The following is a 22477-nucleotide window of genomic DNA, read 5'->3' as shown; positions in this document are numbered from 1 at the left end:
AACATAGTTACCCTAAGGTTTATACATTACGGGCAAATTGATGAAATATCAAACATTTTAAATATGTCGTTATTGTAACTATTAAATTTAAACATATCTTTCAAGTTTTAGTTAAAACCATAATTCTTTTCTCAATCCCTTCGTCACCGAGCAACGCCGGGGCGTCAAGCTAGTATACGATATTTTTATCCGATGGTTCAACTGATCGTTTATTAATTCATCCAAGTACTAAATCCACCCCGTGGTAACCGTTATATGTCTACTAATAATACTTTTTTAAACAACAACTCATTTTAGAAAGTGCATTGCCTTTAACGATCCGACAACACACTGAGTGTTACTACGCACTTTAAGCCTTTTTAACGATAAGGATTCGATTTTCACATTTCTAAAAATTGTTCTCATAAATTTTAATTTTAAGCTAATACAAAGAATAACTCAGCAAGTTTTGTCTTATTCACGTTTTATTCACGTTTATATATATTTTTACAGTTTTTTGCCCCACATTGAAGTCGATTTAAATACTCTTCAATCCACTTACAGCTTCGTCACCGTGGGGCGGTAGCCCTTCTCGTCCGCAACGTAGTCTACGCGATATCGCTGGCCGTTGGGGTCAGTGTACTCGTACGAACCGGAAACGGAAAGCGCAGGTTCCTCTGCTCCATCGACCGGCTTCAGTTCTCCCTTTTCTTCCCGCTTCTGGCCATCACTCTGCTCATAACTATACATTATCGGGATGAACGGATTATTGATCGTCGAATTAGAAAACGTGTAGAAAACAAATTCGCCAAACAATCGATAAACTATCGGATTTCAAGCACAACTTACGCAAATTGGTAGCTTCCATCGACGTTATTGTCGTTGGTGAACTGCACCAGTTCCACATCACCCTGTGGTCGAGCCAAGCAAAGTACGGCAAGGGAGGCGAAGATCGCAATCTAAGCAATCCGAACATAATTTGGAACGACGTAGAAGCAAGCAAGAGTATTAGATAAAGACCGTTCTAGGATAGGTTACGATTCAGCCAGAAAATATCCGCGTGGGTTTCATCCATACATTAGCGCTGTATGTTATTGTCTTGTTCGCATACGAACATGTGAGGATCGGCTTGGCGAACCAAGAAAAAGTGCCAAACCGTGTTCAGATAATTCTAATTTATGACGGAATAGGTCACCATGGCAAAGATGGGTTCTTTTTGGTTCCTAATCTCCACTAATACGTATGTATAAGTGTTTTGTCACACCAACGCATGACATACAGTCTTAGAAGTATATAGCATTTCGAATCCTCACGTTTTTGTTTATTTTCAAAACTACTTTAATTTTGGTTGGTAAAATCTTAGTTTTCACCAAAAACCCATATAAATAAACCAGTTTCTGTTTAACATGTTGATTTACTTCATCTTCTTCTTGGCGTCCTGCCCATTAAGGGCTTACAAGACTTTCATCCTATGTGTACGTGGATAGTTACTCCCCTCGTACAGATGGGAGGGTCCGGTGTCGGTTGGGATTCGAACCCACGCTGTCGAGGTACTAACTCACGCTATAGCTCGGCTGTCGCGAATCCCCATATTAGTTCTTAGAAACACTGATTTTTTTTATTTCAACCCCCACTATAACACGTAACACTGCATATAAAGTATAACAACTTGAGAGTCCCTTAGAAACACTATCCTCAAAGATTTCTCATCAAATAAGAAACTCATGCGAAAGGTATTTTTTGCAAAAATCTCACTTGAAGGAACCTAAACTTTCTGTATAACGTAACAGCAATGAACGACTTTAACCTACCAGCAGCTTCATGTTCACTATTTGGAGGGCGGCAAAAAGTCCTTTTACTACACGGTAGTGTGTCCTTTGGGTTTGGCGCACTGCGAGTGAGGTTGGATGACAGAACAATGAACGTCGGTGATGACTGGTGGCCCCTTATATACTGCTGTCTATCTGCTACCCAAACAACCCGATCCTAAGCCGGAGGACGGGAGAAGGCACAAGCTTCAGGAGGTTCAAATGGCGCGATCGCAGGAGGCTTAGGTGACGCGTCCGTGCAATCGCCGCAATTTATCACCTGATTTTGAAGCTATGCTTCCTTACATGTGTGTTTCGACTTTGGCTGCCGTGCATCGAAAGAGCTTGAAAGAGAAGAAATATACATCAGGATGAGAGAAGAATTGATAGAGTGTTGGTACTTGCGCGTATGAAAGAATAAGAGGTATCAACAGGGTAGAAAGAGAGCAAGGGTTAAAAAGTTAAATAGAGAAAGAGCGGTCAATCCTAAACCATCGACAACGAGTGAGGTTGAATGTTGGCGGGGAAACCGGCGGTAATATGGCCGGTGAGATGAAGAAGATGAGCACGTCGTCGCCAAAACTGTCCACTGGAATGAACATGGGTTAGTTTGGTGGGGATCAGGTGGACAAGGCACAAATATGTATGTATGTATGTATGCAGGTATGTTAAATTGTCGAAGGACGAAAGATTCCGGTAGCTTTGAGGGCCTTGAGTATTACATTGTACTCATTGTGAACATTTTTTTGCAAAATTATTATTATACAAAAAAATCCTGTTTACGTATTTTTATGTGTCCCGTGTCTGTACTTGTACGTATGCCTCAGCTCCAAAATATGTTTTCTATTAAATCATTTCTGTCTGTAGGACAATCCACAATTTCCGTGGATTCTACCCTATTTTAATTGTTTGCACCATTGATACATTAAATTGATTGGTTCAGCTGAATTTGTCAGCAAAGAGGGACTGCTAGTTAGAAGCTAATGGCGCTGATTGAGTTTATGTACATTATTTTAACAAAAACAAAATGTGTACACACATCAGAATTATTCTTTCGGGCATCTAAAACTGTAAGAGTTCAAGGGTAGGCAAAACTTTGACATCTAAAATGAGAAATTCGTGACATTAGCTTATGTCATTATAGGTTTTGAAGGATATTTATAAGTTCAATCTTTTTATTATCATTTCAATAATCAATTCATAAGTAAGAGCAACTAATCAAAATTCAGCATTTCGACTTTCTTTTGTACTGAAATTTTGTATCATGACATTTTGCTTTTCTAAATATCATAATTCTTAGTTTTTAATCCGATAATAAAAATGGAATAAATTGAAGAGGGAAAGCTGGTTCAGGTAGCATGAGACGTTGCTACAGTGATAATGGCATCATCTCAAAATTTTGGCTCATGACAAAAATTTCAGCAGAAGATAAAATAACACACTTTTGAAATTCATTACTTTATAAAAATGAATAGCATACTTTTGAAAACTGATTTCATTCATCGAGTAAAAGAAACTTTACTTTTACAAACCCATAATACTTGCTGTCTAGTATTATTATTATATCGCTCTCGAACGTAAAACATTTAAATTACGAAATGGTATCAAATGCATCTATGTTCATAACTACTGAACTAAGGAGCATTAGAATTCCGAAGATATACGTGATGCTGTAGCTGTGCAAGAGCACGTGTACATGATATATCGGATTGCTTAATTTACTGTTGCTTATACGGTGCGTTTTGCACTAAAGACTAATGGAGTAGGTTTGTTTTTTAATTATCATTACTAAGTGCATAATGATGTGCTAACAGGTGAGCTGCGAGCAGATTGGCATTACTGGTAATATCGTTCTTTTTCGCACAACTCCAGCATACCAAATGCAACGACAGAGTTGATTATTTAAAAATTAGCACCTGATTCCAAATCGTGGTTCAATGGCCACCTCAACGCTTCACGCCGATTGCCGAAGACAAACAGTGTGATCCATTCATGAGACGGCGGGACGCTATGGAATAACTGAGCAACTATAACGATATTAATTTTTTTCTGTTTTATTTTACTCAGCAGCCCCAGCTGTAGTTCGGAAAACCTGGTGTCATGGGTTTCTTTTCCAATTGACGAAAATCAAAGTGTCAACCACTTCATAAAAAGTCATGAAAACGCACTATGAACGGTATCAAATATCGGATTGATGTCAGGTGAAGATAAACGGAACCGAAACGAAGCGATCATAAACGAGTTTTAGGGCGTTGGCTAGATTAAACATATAGAGCATCTACATCCGCGGGGGGGTCCGCGACAGCCGAGCGGTAGCGCCGGTTAGAAAATCGTCCCATGAGCGCCGGGGCTTACCACCTCGACGGCGTGGGTTCGAATCCCAACCGAGACCGGACCCTCCCCTGTACGAGAGGACTGACTATCCACGTACAACAGGGAAACAAGTCTCGTAAGCAGAACGAACCTGCGACGAGTACACGAAAATAACTAGCCAGTAAATATTTTTATTGATGGCGTAAGAGGCAAAACCGCTTCAATCGCAAAACCTATAACGAACAGCGCGTCCTCGCACAACTGCAACTGGTCAACTCAAGGTTCAGGAGGGGGCAGTGGGTGTCAATGTGCATACTATAAACATCGAGCGTGTGTGTATAAAGGTGGTGATGGTCTGGTCAACAAAAAAGTGGGTATCTACTAGAAATGCCTCTGAGGTAGCCAAACAAATCATCATGAAATTATCAAACACTCGAACTCTAGCGGAATTCTATGTTGGTACGTCGAACAAGGTAGTGCTGGTGGTGAGGGAAAGGGTGATCGATGGTGCTCTCATCGGCATTTGAGCACCACTACGATCAACTGGCATCAGCGCTATTTAATACTCTGATGGAACTGGAAGCAATACAAGGGCTTTAAGACGATGAAGAGTTGTATTCGGACACCCAAATCACAAACTCTTCAAACGCTGTTCGTTTCCACAGATTATCGAAACTGAAGGTCGTTTGGAATGCCTTGAGGCTTCACTGAGCAGAAGATTTCGGCATTAAACAGGATACAACCCGTAAACAATTCGACCTTGCGTATGAGTCACCGCCGACGGAAAAATAAATACAGTGTTGGTTAAGTTTTCTATTTAATTTTTGTGTTAAATTTCATTAGTGTTGTTTGTTTCCCATGATATCAAAAGTTTGACGGAATATCATTTTTGGCTATGATTTATTTAAATCTGTTCTAGCACGTATAGCTTACTTATTCACCACGAGTAAAACTAACGGGAGTAAATTCTTGAACTAAAGAAATTACTGGTAGTTGCGTTATCTATCATTTTTGCTAAAAAAAGGTACTAACCTTTGGACCACTGTTGTGACTTCCTAATTTGTTCAACAAGGCGCAAATGAGGTGATAACAATCTGGACGGAAGATCCATTGTTTTTTATTGAGGGTGGGTGTTCTTCTAATAAGATAACACCAAATAATGTTATGAAACATAAGCCATAAGCTTCTATTTAGTGAAAAATATTGCATAGCCGATGAAAAAAAGAGAATAGAAGTTTTGTATTGGTCTAATAGGTAGTACTTGATTTTACCCATTTGTAAAAAATGTAGTAAAATTTATATGAAATTTATATAAATTTTTTTTAGAAATTCTTAGGTTCTTAGAAAAAAACACATATTTTCTTGGTTATCCAATAAAATCATATGCCTGATTGAACAACAAACTAGAATACATTGGATTGATTGAAGGTGCAACATCTCAACAATCGAACAACAGATATCTTCACCAACAGATATATCCAAGAAACGAACAACCATATCAATTGCCATTGCCAATAGTAACTTCATTATACTAACCTGGAATTAGCATTTCCTCCTTGAGGCATTTAGATAATTTTTTACTGAAAAAAACATTTAAAATAAACAGGCGGTATATTGTTGGATGTTTAAATTTTTTTTAATTTTGTTTTTATTTTTTTGTTTATTTTACACCAAATGTACAACTCCCTCAATTTATCTGTTTTTGTGTTTGTTTGTTTAACGTTCTCCGGAGGAAAGGGGAATCTTTATAAGACATGGCGAACGGTTCTTGAAGCGCGCTAGGCGAGCAACACAGAAAAAAGAGGAAGAGAGGTGAAGCTCATCTCTCGCGGAAAAGATTCACCTAGACCTCGGTGATGGTCGGGTTGAAGCCATTCTCGTCGGCAATGTACTTGACCAGGTAGCGCTTGCCCTCCGGGTCGGTGTACTCGTACTGGCCAGTGATGGACAGCGCCTGCACATCCTCGTTGTCAACGTTCTTCACCGTCTTGAGGGAGGCCGACTCATCACGCTTTTGGTCATCCGACTGATCGTAGCTGAAGCTGTACGAACCGTCCACAAGCCCGGTGTGGTCGATGTCCAGCTTGCGCACCTCAATGTCTCGGTTTGGGGCGCAGGCCGCGATGGCAACGAGGGCAGCGAGAACAATCTGTACGGAAGATAAAGTACGGCAATGGTGATTCATTTGTGAAAGACTAACTCGTTTAATTAGGCGGAAGGAGATAATCCACCGATGTGTGTGACGAATATTTCCTAATTCACCAAATAAAACTAATGAACTATCTACGGTTAGCTGAGCTTCTTTAATAGGAGAAGTATGACTGATTCGCCATACTAATGCTTGCTTTCAATAAAAAAGGATCACTAGCGGATTCAGCACTAAAGCAATCATATTCACAAAAGCTCCTTAAAAACCTATTTCCTAAGATCGCTAGTGTTTTATTTCCTCATCAATACGCCTCGTAACAATCTGTCAAAGCATCAATTGGCTAAACAGAGGTTGACCATGATTTTTTTCCAGGAAGATACCAGACGACGTCTCATTAAAAAAAACTTCAATCGAAAAGAGAGCTTCAATCAAAACCATCTCGCATCGATGGTATTCTGTTTTGTTTTCGATTTCGATCATAAAACCGGTTTTTGACGGTTGTCACAGTTTGTATCCCGATTACTCCAGAATCCGTACGAAAGACGATCAGGATCAGCTGGATGAACTCATTTTAAGAAGTAAATGATGTTGTTCTGATTTCCTTTCCAGTAAAATTCAATAGTTCTAATAACTAAGGGGAACTGTCGGCAACTAAAACTCTATAACTGTAGCACAACAGATGCCACTTTTATCTTAACTGGCAGTTTCACGATCACTTTCTCCGGTTCTACACTTTTTCCAGATTCCAACATTGTTTTATAATCCCACTCACCAGGACTTTCATTTCGGAGTTTAGTTCGCAGAACTTTTGTTTGGAAACGAGGATGAGAAGCTTTTGCTACTACAGATCTTTTCACAATGCTCTTCGAAGCTACAATGCTCTAGTGAGACACTCTACTGCGTTATATATCTGTTGGTTGGTCTTCAGACCAGCCAAATCAACACCAGATGACCTCCATTAATTCAAATTCCGCACAAACTGCTACAAATTCCTAAGTTGAAGAAGCAACACATCAGTTTTGTTTCTTCTTTGTTAGTCCACCACTAACTTTATCTGCTATCAGCTTTATCTGCCTGGGCTGAGGCAACCGGAATGTGCCAGACTTCGCAAAATTGAGACAAAAAACTAAATAATCACCGAAAAATATCCACCGACGAAACTAGAGTGGTATTCAAATAATGGCCATCGTAACCTTTCAGCATGGCTCGTCTTCGCGACGCCGAAGATGGATCTCCACCGGTGCAGCCAGCTAATCGCTAGCTTAGTATTTGTCTGAGAAGTTTTAGCTTTTTAGAACTTTGTTAATGTTTTTTTATTGCAACGCGGTTTCAAAGAACCGTTTTTTGTGAAATTTCGATTTTTGAACAGTCTAAGTTTGCCCAACAAAAAAGTCTCGTCGTAGGTGTAAGGACGTCTTCGCAGGCTGGTTTGCCGGCTCGTCGGAGGATATCTTCTCAAGGTCTGATGAATACAAACCTGCTCCGAACCGGTTCCAACTTTTCTACCGAATGTTTCGGTGATCTAGATTGGTTGTTAGGCGCCGGTTATTTTTCGGCGTGTAGAATTTGCAAAGCCGGCTGCCGGTTCTACGCAAGCCAGACAAAGTTCTTCGTTGGCTTTTATCGGTTTTGATGTGGGTTTTACAAGGTCAATCGAAGAGGATTCTCCAGATACTTCCTGGTTAACAGCATCTCTTCTGTTTTTCTTTAGTCGTCAGCAGTCTAGGCTCTAGACCCTACGGCAAATGCAATAAAACGATAATAAATGGCACCGGATGCTACACTATCTTCTGCTTTGGTTGGCCCATGTTTATAATTGATAAACACGTTTTCTGTTCAGGTTTTACAAACTTGTAACGTTGTTGTTACATATATTTGTCAAACATTTGTGTGTGAATGTTGTGCTTGCTTGTTATCCTGAAAATTCAATTATATCTATTATTTTCTGCATTCCATTTTCAGTCCTCACCTCACAAGCCGATTTTTAATTGTTGTACGAAACATCGCTTTCCATGTTCTAATGTTGCCTGACTGTTCTAAGTTGGTACGAGAAACAGAAGAAATCCTTAAGACTCTTCATAAAGAATACATTGAGCGAACAAACTCAGCATTGTTTCGGTTCACACTTAAACGTTGGATAGTGCGGACTTTTAACTCCAAAGATCCAAGAATTTTAACTAACGGCATGTAACAATGAATAATAATAAATTACCTGAAAGTATTATGTTAAAAATTACGCTGTGAGTATTTTATTGCGAAAAATTTGGCATACTTTTCGTATTATATGATTTAAAATAAAAATGGCTATATAATAAAAAATACCAAGTTAAAGATGAACACAAGAGAATGCACTCAAACGATAACATTGTTCAACCCAATAAACAATATGAAGAATAGTGCTGGAAAGAATTGTATTGGGACGATAACACTAATTTTTATGACCACACAAAACAAAGCCATTACCAATAGCTCCAATATCGGCTAATGCTGCCGTCGCTCGGCTCCACGTAGGTGCCAGAACGTTTTTCCGCAACGTTTGGATCGGCGACTCATCTCTGTCCCCGACTGTTTCCTTCGACTTTGTGCGATCCATTAGATATTCTAATTCGGCGCTCTTTGAACTTTGCACACGTCCATAAATTAGACGCGTGGTCCATCCTTGGCCCGAGTCAGACGATGTTTCAGCGAGCACACGAATCGGAACGCGTGCACCCGGACCAACTCATGTAAACATTCTCACACTGGCAGTGTTCGTCACAGACACAAAGGCAGGGAGATGCTTTTTACACATCTCCTTGGCAGAAACCGTTAAGCAAAACAAAGCAAGTAGAAATGGCATTCTTCAGATGGCGCGCGTCCTGTCGTGGAATAACTTTTTATACGGGATTAACGTTTACAATGGTATGAAACCGATCACCGTGGTCATCGTCATCATGATCGTCACTGGGACGATCACTAAGATTAGAATATTCGCCGTTTGTTATGTAGTCTCGCTTCCGAATATCATGAGGGATGATTTCGTTAACTCACCTGATATTCGACCATAAACACTGGCGATCGGATTCTTATTCGGCATGTTCAGCTTTTTTGCCTTCACCTAGCTCAGAAGCCCACGCTCATTGTTGTAGATAAGCAATTTTTACTTAATTCTTTTTCTATCCATCCTATCTATCTAACAGTCCGTCAATAAAAAACGAGTTAAATCGAGTGTACTTAAGGCTTGGCCGACGAGTCTAGAAGTAAAACGTATTTCTGTAAGCGACTCCTACGAATGGACTGGATGTATAATCATGTATAAGATCGACTGAAAAATGGTTTCCGGCTAATTGTAAAGCAGCCGTAAAAATACTACTTCAAAAATGATGATGACGTTATTGTATTATTGTAGTAAAGAACAAGCCTTTTCAAGTAAAGTAATCTTTGAATTATAAGGTTTAGACGACCGAGTTTTTTCCCTTCGAAGTCCTTCGATAGTACAGCATAAATAGTTTCTTTCAAACATGAATCAAAAATATCATCTTTCGCAACGAATCCTGCGGAGTAGACACACATACACAAATGGTGACATGGTGACATCCGAAACGGTGATGCAAGACGAAAAGATGGCAAACAAGTTTGAAACTGGAAGTTCATGGGGTTACCTTCCTCCCAAGGCCAACATTTTGTTCGCGATAGTCTTCGTTTCGCTGCCGGGCGAAATTAGAAGCTCAATCAATATTCCAAATGTCCACCACAAGGTCACCGTCGTCGTTTCTGGAGCAGTTATCGGGTGGAAGACATTTGATTTGCAAATGCATGCCGAGTCTTCATTGATCCCGACGAGGGACCATAGGGGAATAACAGCAACACCCATTTACGCAAAAACTCATCATCTTAATCCACCGGTTGCATCAGTTATCGCCGGACGAGCTAGTGAAACACACGTGCCGGAGAGGCTGAAAAAGTGCACCATCGTTTGGTGGCCTATGCAAATTTAAACCCACCAGCGGACACGTTTTGCCGTCATCCGGATGGGTTGTGAGATGGCATCTGTCAATCTGAAGGGTTGGAATTTACCTCCACGCTCATCAAACGGTGTCAGAGTCCGAGCATTTTATCGTACGGATACTCCACGTGATCTCAAGGATCTAGATGGGGAACATCTCCATGTCGTTTCCAGTTACCACAAGGCGTAAGCGATGCCACAATTAGTATTCAGGGGAAGTTCCGTCTGGAACCGGATGTAAAGAAAATGTTTTGACGTCGTTCTTTGTTTGTATTGCTAGCGGGTGAAATCACTGGACAAGCATCAATGCGATCATAAGCCATCATCTTGTCGCCAAAAACAAGTTGATGGTGACAAATCACAACCCGTCGTAACCGGAGGATGTTCGAAGCACCAAGAAGAACACACATTTGTTACCGAACGTAATCATGCCAAGCTTGCCCACACTGTCCACGCTGAACTGCTGCCCGAGGTCCCCGTCGGGGTGTAAATGTCAAACGTTGACCAGGGTAGGTGTTTATACACACACATGGAAGAAAAAAACCCAAAAGACTGATCTAACACCCGATCGCGTATCTCAGTGCCACCGCGTGCCGCACGATGATACTGTCCGGTGAGGAGGTTGATGTTTGATGTGCCTAAGTGGAAAATTGCGCCAAACCAACCAGTTATCCTCGACGAGGGCCGCACACCTGCAGTACTGACCGATGGGTGCATTTCGGCGCTCTTGGATAGCGCATCGTTTTAACAGTCGTCAAATGTTCCAAAGATGAAGACGTCGATGATATGCACGATGTTAGCAGAGACTGTCTTCGCCTGTTCGATAACACGGGGTAGCGGCGTGTGCGCTCAATTAGCGATCGACAGAAACCTTCCCCTACAAGCGATCATAACCGAAACTCTCCGACAGGTCGTTGGGTTAGAGGGTCATAAGATGCTCGGGCGCTTCGTTGCGAATGGGACGTCGACGTGCGGAATCCACCGGCCTAACGCGTGCCGCAATGATGGATGGTTAAACATCGAACGTTAAAAGTATGATATGTCTTCCTTTTCCTGCTATCTGTTATTTCGACACCAAACACCTTCAAACACGTATGCTTCTCATGCGTGCCGTAGAGATTATGACTCGTGGTTTGAATTGTAAACTACTTGAAACACACCCAAAAATGCAACTGAGCGATGCCCACACTGAGGCACTCAAGTGGTAAGGTATAAATATTTGCTTCCCGATTTTGATTGTTGTATTTCGGTAGATGAGGGAATCTTTTAATGAATGACGTGTAGTTAGCATGAAAGGAAATCAGGCACTCTAGAGCAATCTGGGTAAATAAAACCAAACAGAGTACCCCGGTGGCCTACAATTCCACTGTATTACGTAACATTCGTCAGAAACATCGAACTGTGCAATAACGTCTGAGTTACTTGATTTTGGTTTGTTATGAACACTTGTTTTCAAACATTTTTATTTTACTGAGCACATCCCTCGGATTATTCAACAGGTTCTCTCTAGTATATTGTTTAGCTCACAATCACCTTTCACCTTCCCTTCCACATCCAGTGAAGTACACTTAACGCTGGCTCGCAGTGGAACGGCTTCCTTTGGAACTTTCCCTTTCGGTCAACTCACTAGGTCACGATCGATCTTTCTCTAGGTCACCTGCATTTCCACGCAACATACGGTATGGAGGTCGTGGCCAACTTTTGCCGCTGACCGCCTTTTCCAAAAGATCCACCCAGGTGAAAGCGGCGAGCTCACGATTTTTAGTATCGACGCGCGCAGTTCAAGATCAACGCACTGTCGGCCGATCACAGATGGAAAGCGAAAGTGTTTAACCGGTTGCATACATTTAGGCGCAGCTCGTTCACATCTTACAGCATCTCACAACGCCGCGGAGATGAGCAAAAACATCGAAAGGAATGAGCTAGTGTTTGGACAAGCATGAATGAAATGGTATCCGTCATGGTGTGTTTTTTTTTTAATTAATATTCCTCTAAATGAAGCGGCACACAATCTTATTAAAAAATTAAGCAATCAATGCATTGAGTTTCCTCGCCTCTGCAAGGTAGGAAGCAGAATACAGGCTCAAATGGTACGGCACGCGAACCGTCAGTACTCGCAGTATAATGAATTCCACCGCCCTCCCTTCCTCTCGATCGGAGGGATGCATACCGTAATGCGGTGTGGTCACGGAGAATTAACTTCGCCGCGAAACGAAACAACCTACAGTGCGGTGCCAGTTTTCCCCTAAATGTATATTAAATACCAAAAACCGACCAACTGCAGGACCGACCGAGGGACCGGTCTCGCCGATCCCGACAACCCGACTGCCCGGCGATACCAAACGTGAAGGAAAACGCACGCTGCCGACTACGCGCCCCTTGCACTCTCGGTGCTCAGGAGCCTAAGCAAACATTTTCAATATATTCGTCCCCTTAACGGGAGGGCGCGCAGTTCATTGTGCTGCCATTGTGGCAGGGGAAACATAAGGCGGCCCTGCCGAACGCCAGAGCGAGGGGAACAAAACACAAGCAACAACACCAAACAGGATCGAGCAATGGTGGTTTTAGCATTTTAAGGATTTAGCCACGGTAACACCTGCATGTTCGTCTCGGTTCTAAAATAAACACCCCAACCATTGCGGAGATGCTGCAAAATGGGTCTCGTGGTGCAGGGCTAGGAGCGAGGCAGCGAAAGCGATTTGTTGTAGCACCCGAAAAACATATGATCGGTTTCTCACACGGTTCCGTACTTCCGTGTGCGCGGGGTTGGCGATTTAAGTGCAAGGCGCTTTCGGGTTGTTTGCCGAACGACGCAAAAATCAACCCATCAACCCCATGAGCTGGGAACTGGCGCATGTGGCGCATGGTCGGTACACCAGAGCGACGCACTGGATTGGTTGGTGTTGCTTCTGGTTCGCTGCTTGTAAGACCCTCGCCGGTTGCGACAACGAGCTCCGGTGGTGGAAAAACAAATCGTCCGAATCTGCCGACGATCATTTTCCCCTTTCCATTCTGCCAGCCAGGACATGCCATGCGAGGATTGAACGGGTTCCGAGAAGCAAAATTTGGCTTGCTAATAAAGCACTTCAGAGTTGGCCGATTGGTAGCTCAAAAACACGCCGCCTCAAAGCGGGTCGGGCAAATTCATTACGATACGCACTTGCCATCGGCGTCGGACGGAGTTCAAGTGCGTCGATCGAGCGAAGGGTTTTCCCCTCTGACTGTTGCCACTGTTTTCCAGCCCGGGAAGAGGCCTGTGAAATAATGCAAATGTTTGATAAAATGATAAAATTATTTCGATTCATAAAAATGAAAAAGAAAGAAACACACATACACACTCACCCCCATTGCTCGCAAACAGAAGAGGCGATTAATGTGTCGCAAAGGAAAAGCGGGATATCATTGAAGAGAACAATGAACGAATGATTAAGGCCAGATTTTATCACCATGCAGTTGTCGTTTCTATCAGTCGATTCTATCTAATTTTGAATTGTGTTTGTTCGTGGAAAATATGCATCCACCTTAACTAACTCAAAAGATAGGATCTAATTTTCTTATTTCCGCAGCAGCTTCAAGTGGTCGTGGCAATTGTGCGGAAACATTAAGTTGTTTTTCTTCATGAACTGATTCGAAAATGTGCGAAATCAATTTTCAAACACAAATATTACCCATCGACCGAAAATCGTCGAGACAAATTATTTCGACATATTTTAGTGCTCATATTAGCATATCACATGAACATATATTTCCAATCGAGTGTAGACGCTTCCCGGATGATCTCATTTTAACCTTTTTTGTATTGTAATATATGGAGCATGAATTAACCCACAAATTGTTGCATAAGTGAATTGTTTTACATACGGCAGCACAACGACCCATAATCATCTCTTAATCTTCCTGCATTTAAGAAAAAAAATCGAACGCCTAGTTTTATAATTAAACACACCGAGATGACCCACGCCAGACAACCGAGGAAACGTTTTCGCACTTCAGTGCAAACCGCAGGGCCTCTCTAGCGCCACCCGATGCGGTAATCCATCATCGGTCGGTTCAAGCAAAAACAATGCGCGGGGGAAAGTATCAACAAAACCCGTGGCCACATCCTTTTGCATCTTTCTACGTCTCTGCTGCGTTCGCGCGAAGACGAACCCATCAATCACCTGCCAGTCGTACTTCCGTGGCAGCCCACTGGCGGAAATCGACAACTTTTTCCTCCGGCCCGATGGTTTCTGGCTTTTCCATCTGTGTCTTTTTACTTACGTGTTGTATTGTTGAAAAGATTTTTGTTTTGATTTCAGCTTGTCTCGTTGCGGTGATAGCTGTTCAATCATTGCAAACCACTCGCCATAATCGATCGGAGCATCTTAGCGCTTCGATTTGATGTGGTATAATAAAAAACGACCTGCAGACCACAGCACTGTCTTTCACTCGTAGGCGGAAATTGAGGTCTCGGACGATTTAGTAGCAATTAAATGCTTCACTGGTTGCTAATAAACGGAAACTGGACAAGCGTTGATTGAGATGACAAAGAAGATGCTTAGTTTGCTTTGGTGATTAAAATCTCTACCATTTGCCTAAAAAACTCCACTACTTGTTGTCAACGGATGTGTCTGTTGAAAACAGCAAAAACATATTTGTAAGCCATTGTTGGGTGGTGTTTTAGAAACAACGGTAAGATAAGATGATAGTAGCAAATACTGTTAGTTTAACTCAGTTTTAGACGTTAGGAACAAATATACTTGCCATAATAGTAGTCTTTCTCTTTAGGGAAAAAAATTAAGTAATCAATTTCCACTAATTACATTACATTACGTTACGAAGGTCAATATAAGAAGAAGTCTTATTCTATTCATTCAAATTGTCAAAACTAACCGATGAAAAGTTTCACAAAAAATCACTTGCTCACGAACTTTATTTCAATGCAACAAGGCTCGTCAAATGTTGGTAGATGAAAAAAAGATGACTTATTGCACATTTCTTTTCCTCAATCATCCACGACAAATGCATCAATAAAAGTAGAATCAACCACAGGTGCAACATCCATCGTCCATTAGCGTCCACCCTCATCCATCGACCTATCTGAGGTGCACTTTATTGCTCTCTACAGAAACCCTCAAAAAACAACAGTGTGAAAAGAAAAGTAAAGAGACCAATCGAATGAAAAAAAGGCAAAAAGAAATGCATAGACACTGCGGCCAATCTCACTCAATGCATCAATTTGACTGCCCCGCATGTAACACGATCGTGTTAATGCACCGCCAACGGGCGTCTATTTTTGGGGTGGTGAATGTGTGTTACATTTATGCTCGCGCCGTCTGCCAATTTTCAATCGAACTCGATCATCCCCCTTCGAGCAGAATCATTGGAGGCCATTATTTTCTACTACCCTTGTTTTCGTACAGCAAGATGCTGTCGACCAAAACCTATCCGCGTTTGCAAGAGCACACTTATTTCAGCAAACGAACGCGGCCTCGCATTACGTCAGGCTGTTTTTCCCGCCCGCAAAAGACCATCAAACGATAAGAAGCAAAACATAATCATTGCTCAAGCCATGTTATGAGGAAAAACTTGATAACAAATAAAACAGTATAAGATTTTTCTATTTTTGATGGATCACTTGATAGTTCAGAACAGTTCAAATAATAAGCCATAGAATTACAGTGTATCAAGAGTAAAACACGTCAGGAGCACTACAATCTCTAGATACTTCTAAGTAACCATACTATGTTATCGAAATAGTGCCAAGTATTAGCATTGTGACACATCCCAAAAAAACGCTGACTAAAGTTTCTAATAAAACCCAATGATTGCAAACGAAATTTAAAGGTTTTTTATCACATTTATTTGAGTATATATCAGAAAACAGTAAGATCAACGTTGGCCAACGTCGGGAGGTAGGCGAAGGCGTATGCGATCGTCCTCCCGCGGACCATTCCTATCGGCCTGACCGGCCTCTAGTCAGTCGGATTGAGTTGAGATTAGAGTAAGGCTTCATCTTTCGCGCCGGAGTTTTAGTACTGACTGTACCCGTGAGGGGCCGACGGCTGGACGTGCTCGGGTTCGTCGTGGTAAGCCGGCTGGCTGGCGGCCTTGGCGTACGCATCGATCAGCTCCTGCGGCACCGGAGGTGGCGTCGGCAGATGATCTCCCTTGGCCTGGAAGCCGTTCTCGTCGGCGACGTAGCTCACAGACACCGGGTGTCCGTGGGGGTCGGTGTAGGAGAACGATCCGTGCGCCACCTGCACCTCGTGGTCCTTGCTGCCGGCATTCTTGACGAAGCCCTCCTCTTGCGCCACAATGCCGTTGGCCGACTCGTAGGCGAACTTGTAGCTTCCGTCGTGGTGGCTGTACGACTCGCTGTGCACGATCGGGATGTGCTTGGCCGGGGCCTGGTGCTCGTACTCCGGTGCGGCATGGTAGTGCTCTGCAGCAGCCATGGCCACGGCCATCAATCCAAGAGTGGCGACAATTTGCTGCAATAGAAGTAGCACATAGTTAGAGGACCTGACACTTTCGGCGAAAACACGTGCTCCAGGACGATTTAACGCTTCCGGGAACCTTCCTCAAACGGTGGCCACAACTAAACTCGAGTTCGGCTTCCTGCTGCTCTTATCCTTACCATCTTCATGTTGCTGGATTTGTTTCTTTTGACTGCTCTATAACACTTTACCGGAGGACTGCTGCTTTGGTTTGTTTACCACGATTGCTGGAGCTGCACTGATGGCCTTCCGAAATTCGATAGTTCTTTTTATACCGGAGGCCAACGCTGAGGCCGCCCGACCAGGGCCTCCCCCGGGGTCCGGATGCTGGGGATGATTCCGCTTTTGATTTCGTTTCGTTTCGATCACACTCACACTCTCCGGCGCAGCAAAAAAGCATCGAACTGATAAATAGACGTTATGCGAGCATATGTGCGACCGCGGGTGCGTTCCGGGCTGAGCATTGTAGGATGGTTTGCTTTCTTTCTTTCTCGCACGCTTTCTTCCATCCCATCCTAACCCTGGGACCGCGGCATAGTGTTTATTTTAACAGCAATTTGTATTTCAATTTTCCGTACACCTGGAAAATTGTGTAAACGTGGTACGCCAGTGTAGATGGATGCAAATGACGGACCATGGCGGTCGGCTGCCGATGGAATCGTAACAACGGGGAAGTGAATGAAAGTGTTAAAAGGAAACAAAGGAGAAAGAGAGAAAAACGCTGATCACATTGACAAAGAAAAAAAAATGCTGACCACTTGCATGTCGAGGCAGATATGCACTTTTTTATGTCAATTAATATAAAGTATTTTACTTCTCTTACTTGGCAGCCAACACATATAATAAAATACCATATTTTTCCGAGTATAACGACCCCCCGTGTATAACGACCCCCCAAAAACAATTCTATGTTTATAAAAAAAATTGAATTTTTTTTCATTATTTTCATCAGTTGTTACAATGTTATACGTGTTTTACCCTCTACTCTATTATCTAATCAAAAAGTAACTACCCGTGTATAACGACCCCCTTAATCAGACTAACTAAAAGGGGGTCGTTATACACTAAAAATACGATACAACCAACTTCAACTGATGTAAAAAAACTAACATTCTAAAGCCAACTGAAAAACAAATGTAAACGTGTTGTAACAATCAAATTATGATCCTATTCTACTAGTTTTTCTTTAGTTGGAAACACGATGCCAAAACACTTATAAAACAAATACAAGTGTATGTCGAAGCCTTGTGCTCAAAGGGGATCATTTGGCCCGCATTATTAACTATGGCTTTATAATCGATCACGTTCAGTGACCTGGATTTGACCAGATCTACCACTTGTCTATTGCATTGTACATCAATCAATGTCTTAGGTAAATAAAACTGTTAAAAAATCATTATATTCCTACCCATAGCAAAGAAGAGTTGTAGTAGTGCTTGGTTTAATACAGATTAAATCTTATAGAAATAAATGTTTAATTAGTCTTTTAAACTAATATCATATATTTAAAGAGTCACAGGGGTATATTCCGATAGCCTAAATAACTGCTTTCGATATAAATATTGGAGCCAGTTCAATTTACAAGGAAGATTTTGGTTTTCTATGGTTTAATATTAGATCTTTGATTTTATGGATTTAATCTTTTAAATATTTCAATTTTTGTTCTTTTAAAGAAGTTCAGCATTGGTTTTACTGCAAGCAAAAATATGCTGAAAAAAGAAAAAGATGCTGTACAACAGAAACTCAATTTCAGGAATCAAATTGCTTATGACTAATCTCAATAAATTTACAAAAATGTGACGAAAAAGAAGTATTTATGGTTGAATAAACTCTTTCATTTTCATAAATCCGTTCATCCATGATGAAAGAAGGAATGAAACCGCCCGGGAACCGGAATTGCACGGTTGATTGAAAAGCGAAAAAAAAAATCATCAATAATTTGCCTCTAGCATTTAATGTGATTAAAATAAGATACAATTCTGTAAGATAGAGAAGTTCCTCCAAATGAATGTAAAGCAGATCAGGTTAATCTCTGATACTTTATGCAATATCCTAAACCAATCGTAACGCGGTGCTTCATTAATTTCACCAACATTTCAAGGCTCACGGCCCGCAATTTGCGATTGCATGAACTGCTTCTTTTTTTTCTGAACCGGCGACATTATTTCCCATTCCGCGAGGGAGCTTCTTGCGAGTTTGGCCATTTGTCGAAAGGCGAAAAATTCGCCATGCGTGCGCCATGCTCGTGAGGCGAGAGTAATTTTCTGCATGGCATCTTTTTTCCCATTTGTATTTGTATGTTTTTTTTTTCCTTTGGTTTAGTTTTCTTTGCATCAACCCGAAAGGTAGCCCGTTTTTCATCGAAGTAGTTTTAAAAGATTTCAGAGAGACGTAAGAGAGACTTTTTCTAAAACATTTCATGAGACAAAATAGTTTGTGGAAAATACAGATATCCTTTCAATCTAGTAGCTCCAAAGTTAGATGCTCCACAGGGACATCCTTGTGTGACATAATTCGGGAAGTTTGGCAAGCTTTTTTGATATGGTTTGCCAATAAAAAAACGCTTAGCAATTTCTTTCGGTCTAGACGCCCGAAAAAAAACCCATCACCGCCTTTTGCTCCAGATTCTATTCGTTCAGATCTCGTGTCGACTGCACGAGCGATCGGTCGCTGTCGCAATATGCTATTACCGCTTGAAACAGTGCCGCTGCGGGCCAAAAAGTGCACGCCAAAAGTTAATTGAAAAAAAAGCTCCGAAATCACTGCCAAACGAGAAGAAGAATTCGCAAACCCAGGCCGTCACGATGGCCGCGACGCGTCGACCGTTGGATGAAAGTCTTTTAAAATAATAACTTTCAATTTCGTTGCCCGACCCGAGGGTGGGTTGCCCCGGGGGCGGGGAAAGAAAAATAGCGGGAGGCTATAGGAGGATGGGGACGCACGCTGGGCCACCGTCAGAAGTGGCTTGGCCAAATTGGTATTGGGTACCCGCCGATACGTGTGTGCTTCTTTTGATTGTCTTTCAGCGATCGATGGTTTCTTGACGGTAGTTTTATTCCATCGGTGGCGCTATGTTTTTTGGCCACACGTAAAATTTGTTTCGTTTCGTTATTGATAGAGTTCTTCTCACATGGCCGATGTCTTTCCACACTCTAGGTCCCGCGTATCGGTACCATCTCCCTCACTCTGGCCGGCGCTGCCAGTGTGGCGTCGCTTTTCGGCCAATGCCTCGGACGTCGGCCGCCGCTGGGAATGGTGGGACTTTTTGGCGACGACCGAACAGCGCCAATACAACGGGGATCCCACACGAATGCGAGACCTTCTGCCGGGCTGCCCCAGAAGGAGCCCACCGGCAGTATAAATATCTATGGAACCGATCGATAGACATGTCAGTGCACAGTTAGCATCCAAAGCTCATTCAACGCAAGCAACCGCGAGTTCCAAAACAACCGATCCACAATGAAGATGGTAAGTGAGCGAATATTTGGCCATAGAGAAGGTTCTCCGGAGGCATCAGTGGTGTAGCAGCCAGTGACCAAAGTGACTGAAGTGCCTAATCGTTATCCCTGTCTTGTGCCCCGCAGTTCGTAGCCCTGTTCGCCGTCATTGCCGTGGCCAGCGCCATTGGAGACTATCACCAGGCCCCGGCCAAGCACATCCCGATCGTGCACAGCGAATCGTACCATGGACACGACGGTAGCTACAAGTTTGGCTACGAGTCGGCCAACGGTATCGCGGCCCAGGAGCAGGGCTTCGTGAAGAACGGTGGCAGCAAGGACCACGAGGTGCAGGTGGCGCACGGATCGTTCTCCTACACCGACCCCCACGGACACCCGGTCGCCGTCAGCTACGTCGCCGACGAGAACGGCTTCCAGGCCAAGGGAGCCCATCTGCCGACGCCGCCCCCGCTCCCGAAGGAGCTGGTCGATGCGTACGCCAAGGCCGCCAGCCAGCCTCAGCACCACGAGGAGCCCCAGCACTATGCGCCCCAGCCGAGCTACAAGCACAGCTACTAAGCGGCCCCAGGAAGCCCCAGCGTCCCCAACGGGCTATGAGCAACATTGTGATCCACTCAGCGAGTCTGCAAGACCCTTCTAGAGTACCTTGATAGAAAAACCTGAAAATATATTCCCCAAACTCACCAAAAACCAACATCCTTGTCGCCTTGAATTGTCGGGAACTCCTCTCTACAAACCAGCATGCTGGCTCTCTCGCCTGCTTTCATTTTCACCTACATCCACCTACCTCCCCCCGGGGGAAAAGTCAACCAGTGCCACACGCCACAACCTGGTGATGCCATGTCATGTCATCCCTGCGAACCCGGGCTCGTGCTCGCACCCAAACCAACACTCATGGTGGTGTCATGGTGGTGCAGCAGGTTGTCGGGCCCCGGCGTGTCACGTGCACGTGCGCACTTTCCGTCTCCCGTCCATCCCGCCGCCCCTGGACGGCATGACAAATTGTGTCCCTTCCCAAGGCACTCTTCATGCTTATCCATCACTAATCTCGTTCTAATAGAGGCGCATCAAGCGTCGGAACCAATACCCCGCGGTCCCTAGAGTCTTTTTCTGCGGTTATTTATTAGCCACAGTCATCTAGTGGAGGGATGGAACTGTCTAGCTGTCTCGTTTCCGGTGCTGAATGTATCGGGAGGAAGCTACACAAGAGAACCCTCGCACGTCAATGTTGGTTCTTGTTCCTTTTGAGGTCGTTCCCTGGTCTGACTGGCGTTAATAATTGTTTTATCGTTTTTCTTCTACTATAAAGTGAAACGCACTATTATGCACTGTTTTGTCCTAGAGATTTCAACCACTTTTTGCACTTTTTGTATTCAATTACATTTCTATTTTTTTAAATTTCATTTTCATTATTTTAATTTATGTATTGAAAAAGCTTTTACAGGAAAACTCTTGCGCTTCTGATATCGCCAACAATAGTCATTTGCTAAAATCCCTATGACATTGGGAAATATTTTGAACTATAGTTATTTTTTTTTAAATGATGATTACAAACAATTAGTTATCTTGAACTTAAATAATTAAATTTAAAATTAAATAAAAAACAACAAAAAAATCCAATTTACAACAATGGCTACTATCGTAAAATACATGTATAATCGTATGTTATTGAATTTATATATCATACTTTTTTACGGCACGAACTGTCCTAATAAGTTTAGAAGCGACTAATTATATGGCAAATATATTTTAACTGAAGAAATCTAATCAAAAGTAATAATTTATCTCTCGCATCCAGTAAAGATAAATGCAAGTTACACACAATACTGAACAAAAACACAAATAAAATTAAATCTTAATTAAATGTTCAACGATTCTTCAAATTTGAAGCTATAAAAAAGGTGAATAGTAAAAATTTAGCATATATTTCCGCTACTCTTTTTATCTAGCATTGAAGTCACCAAGCATTTCGTTCCACCGTTTGAATGCATGGTTAGTCCAGTAAGCTGCCTCGGCCACAATTCGGCGGGTTACGGATGCGTGTTCTTTTCGGTACGCCAGCGATTATATCTGGTCGACACGGTGGTCCCCGCCCCGCCACTTTGCAACGGGACCGGGAGCGGGGGCGGACCAAGGGGGAAAAGGAGGTCGAACATGGAAAACGAATCATGTGTTCCCGCTGTGTGCATGCGTGTGTATGGTTGGTCAGCGCGCACTTGCGTCACCATCGCACCGAGAGTGCGTGATTTTCCTCCACCCTAGCTTGCCCTAGCTCTGATGGTGGTGTTGCCGATGCACCGATGTTG

At 42.7% G+C, this 22477-nt stretch overlaps 4 protein-coding genes across 4 annotated transcripts; 1 reads left to right on the top strand and 3 right to left on the bottom strand.

Moving 5' to 3' along the window:
- Window positions 1–484: 484 nt before the first annotated feature.
- On the bottom strand, window positions 485–1876 carry LOC131266797 (endocuticle structural glycoprotein ABD-5-like). Its single transcript, XM_058269444.1, has 3 exons — window positions 1791–1876; window positions 829–938; window positions 485–721 (listed from the first exon to the last, which is right to left on the bottom strand). Exons 1-3 carry the CDS (start codon window positions 1800–1802, stop codon window positions 538–540), a joined length of 306 nt encoding a protein of 101 aa, XP_058125427.1. The 5' UTR covers window positions 1803–1876; the 3' UTR covers window positions 485–537.
- Window positions 1877–5943: 4067 nt separating this feature from the next.
- On the bottom strand, window positions 5944–7033 carry LOC131266799 (larval cuticle protein 1-like). Its single transcript, XM_058269446.1, has 2 exons — window positions 7022–7033; window positions 5944–6249 (listed from the first exon to the last, which is right to left on the bottom strand). Exons 1-2 carry the CDS (start codon window positions 7031–7033, stop codon window positions 5944–5946), a joined length of 318 nt encoding a protein of 105 aa, XP_058125429.1.
- Window positions 7034–16245: 9212 nt separating this feature from the next.
- On the bottom strand, window positions 16246–17177 carry LOC131264692 (endocuticle structural glycoprotein SgAbd-2-like). The gene is made up of 2 exons (XM_058266962.1): window positions 17089–17177; window positions 16246–16738 (listed from the first exon to the last, which is right to left on the bottom strand). Exons 1-2 carry the CDS (start codon window positions 17175–17177, stop codon window positions 16246–16248), a joined length of 582 nt encoding a protein of 193 aa, XP_058122945.1.
- A 2995-nt stretch (window positions 17178–20172) lies between these two features.
- Window positions 20173–20729, top strand: LOC131264691 (endocuticle structural glycoprotein SgAbd-2-like). Its single transcript, XM_058266961.1, has 2 exons — window positions 20173–20181; window positions 20298–20729. Exons 1-2 carry the CDS (start codon window positions 20173–20175, stop codon window positions 20727–20729), a joined length of 441 nt encoding a protein of 146 aa, XP_058122944.1.
- The last annotated feature ends 1748 nt before the right edge of the window (window positions 20730–22477 follow it).

This window comes from Anopheles coustani, chromosome 2 (genome assembly GCF_943734705.1).
Source record: "Anopheles coustani chromosome 2, idAnoCousDA_361_x.2, whole genome shotgun sequence".
NCBI lineage: Eukaryota > Metazoa > Arthropoda > Insecta > Diptera > Culicidae > Anopheles > Anopheles coustani.
This window is presented reverse-complemented; position numbering and strand designations above follow the sequence as displayed.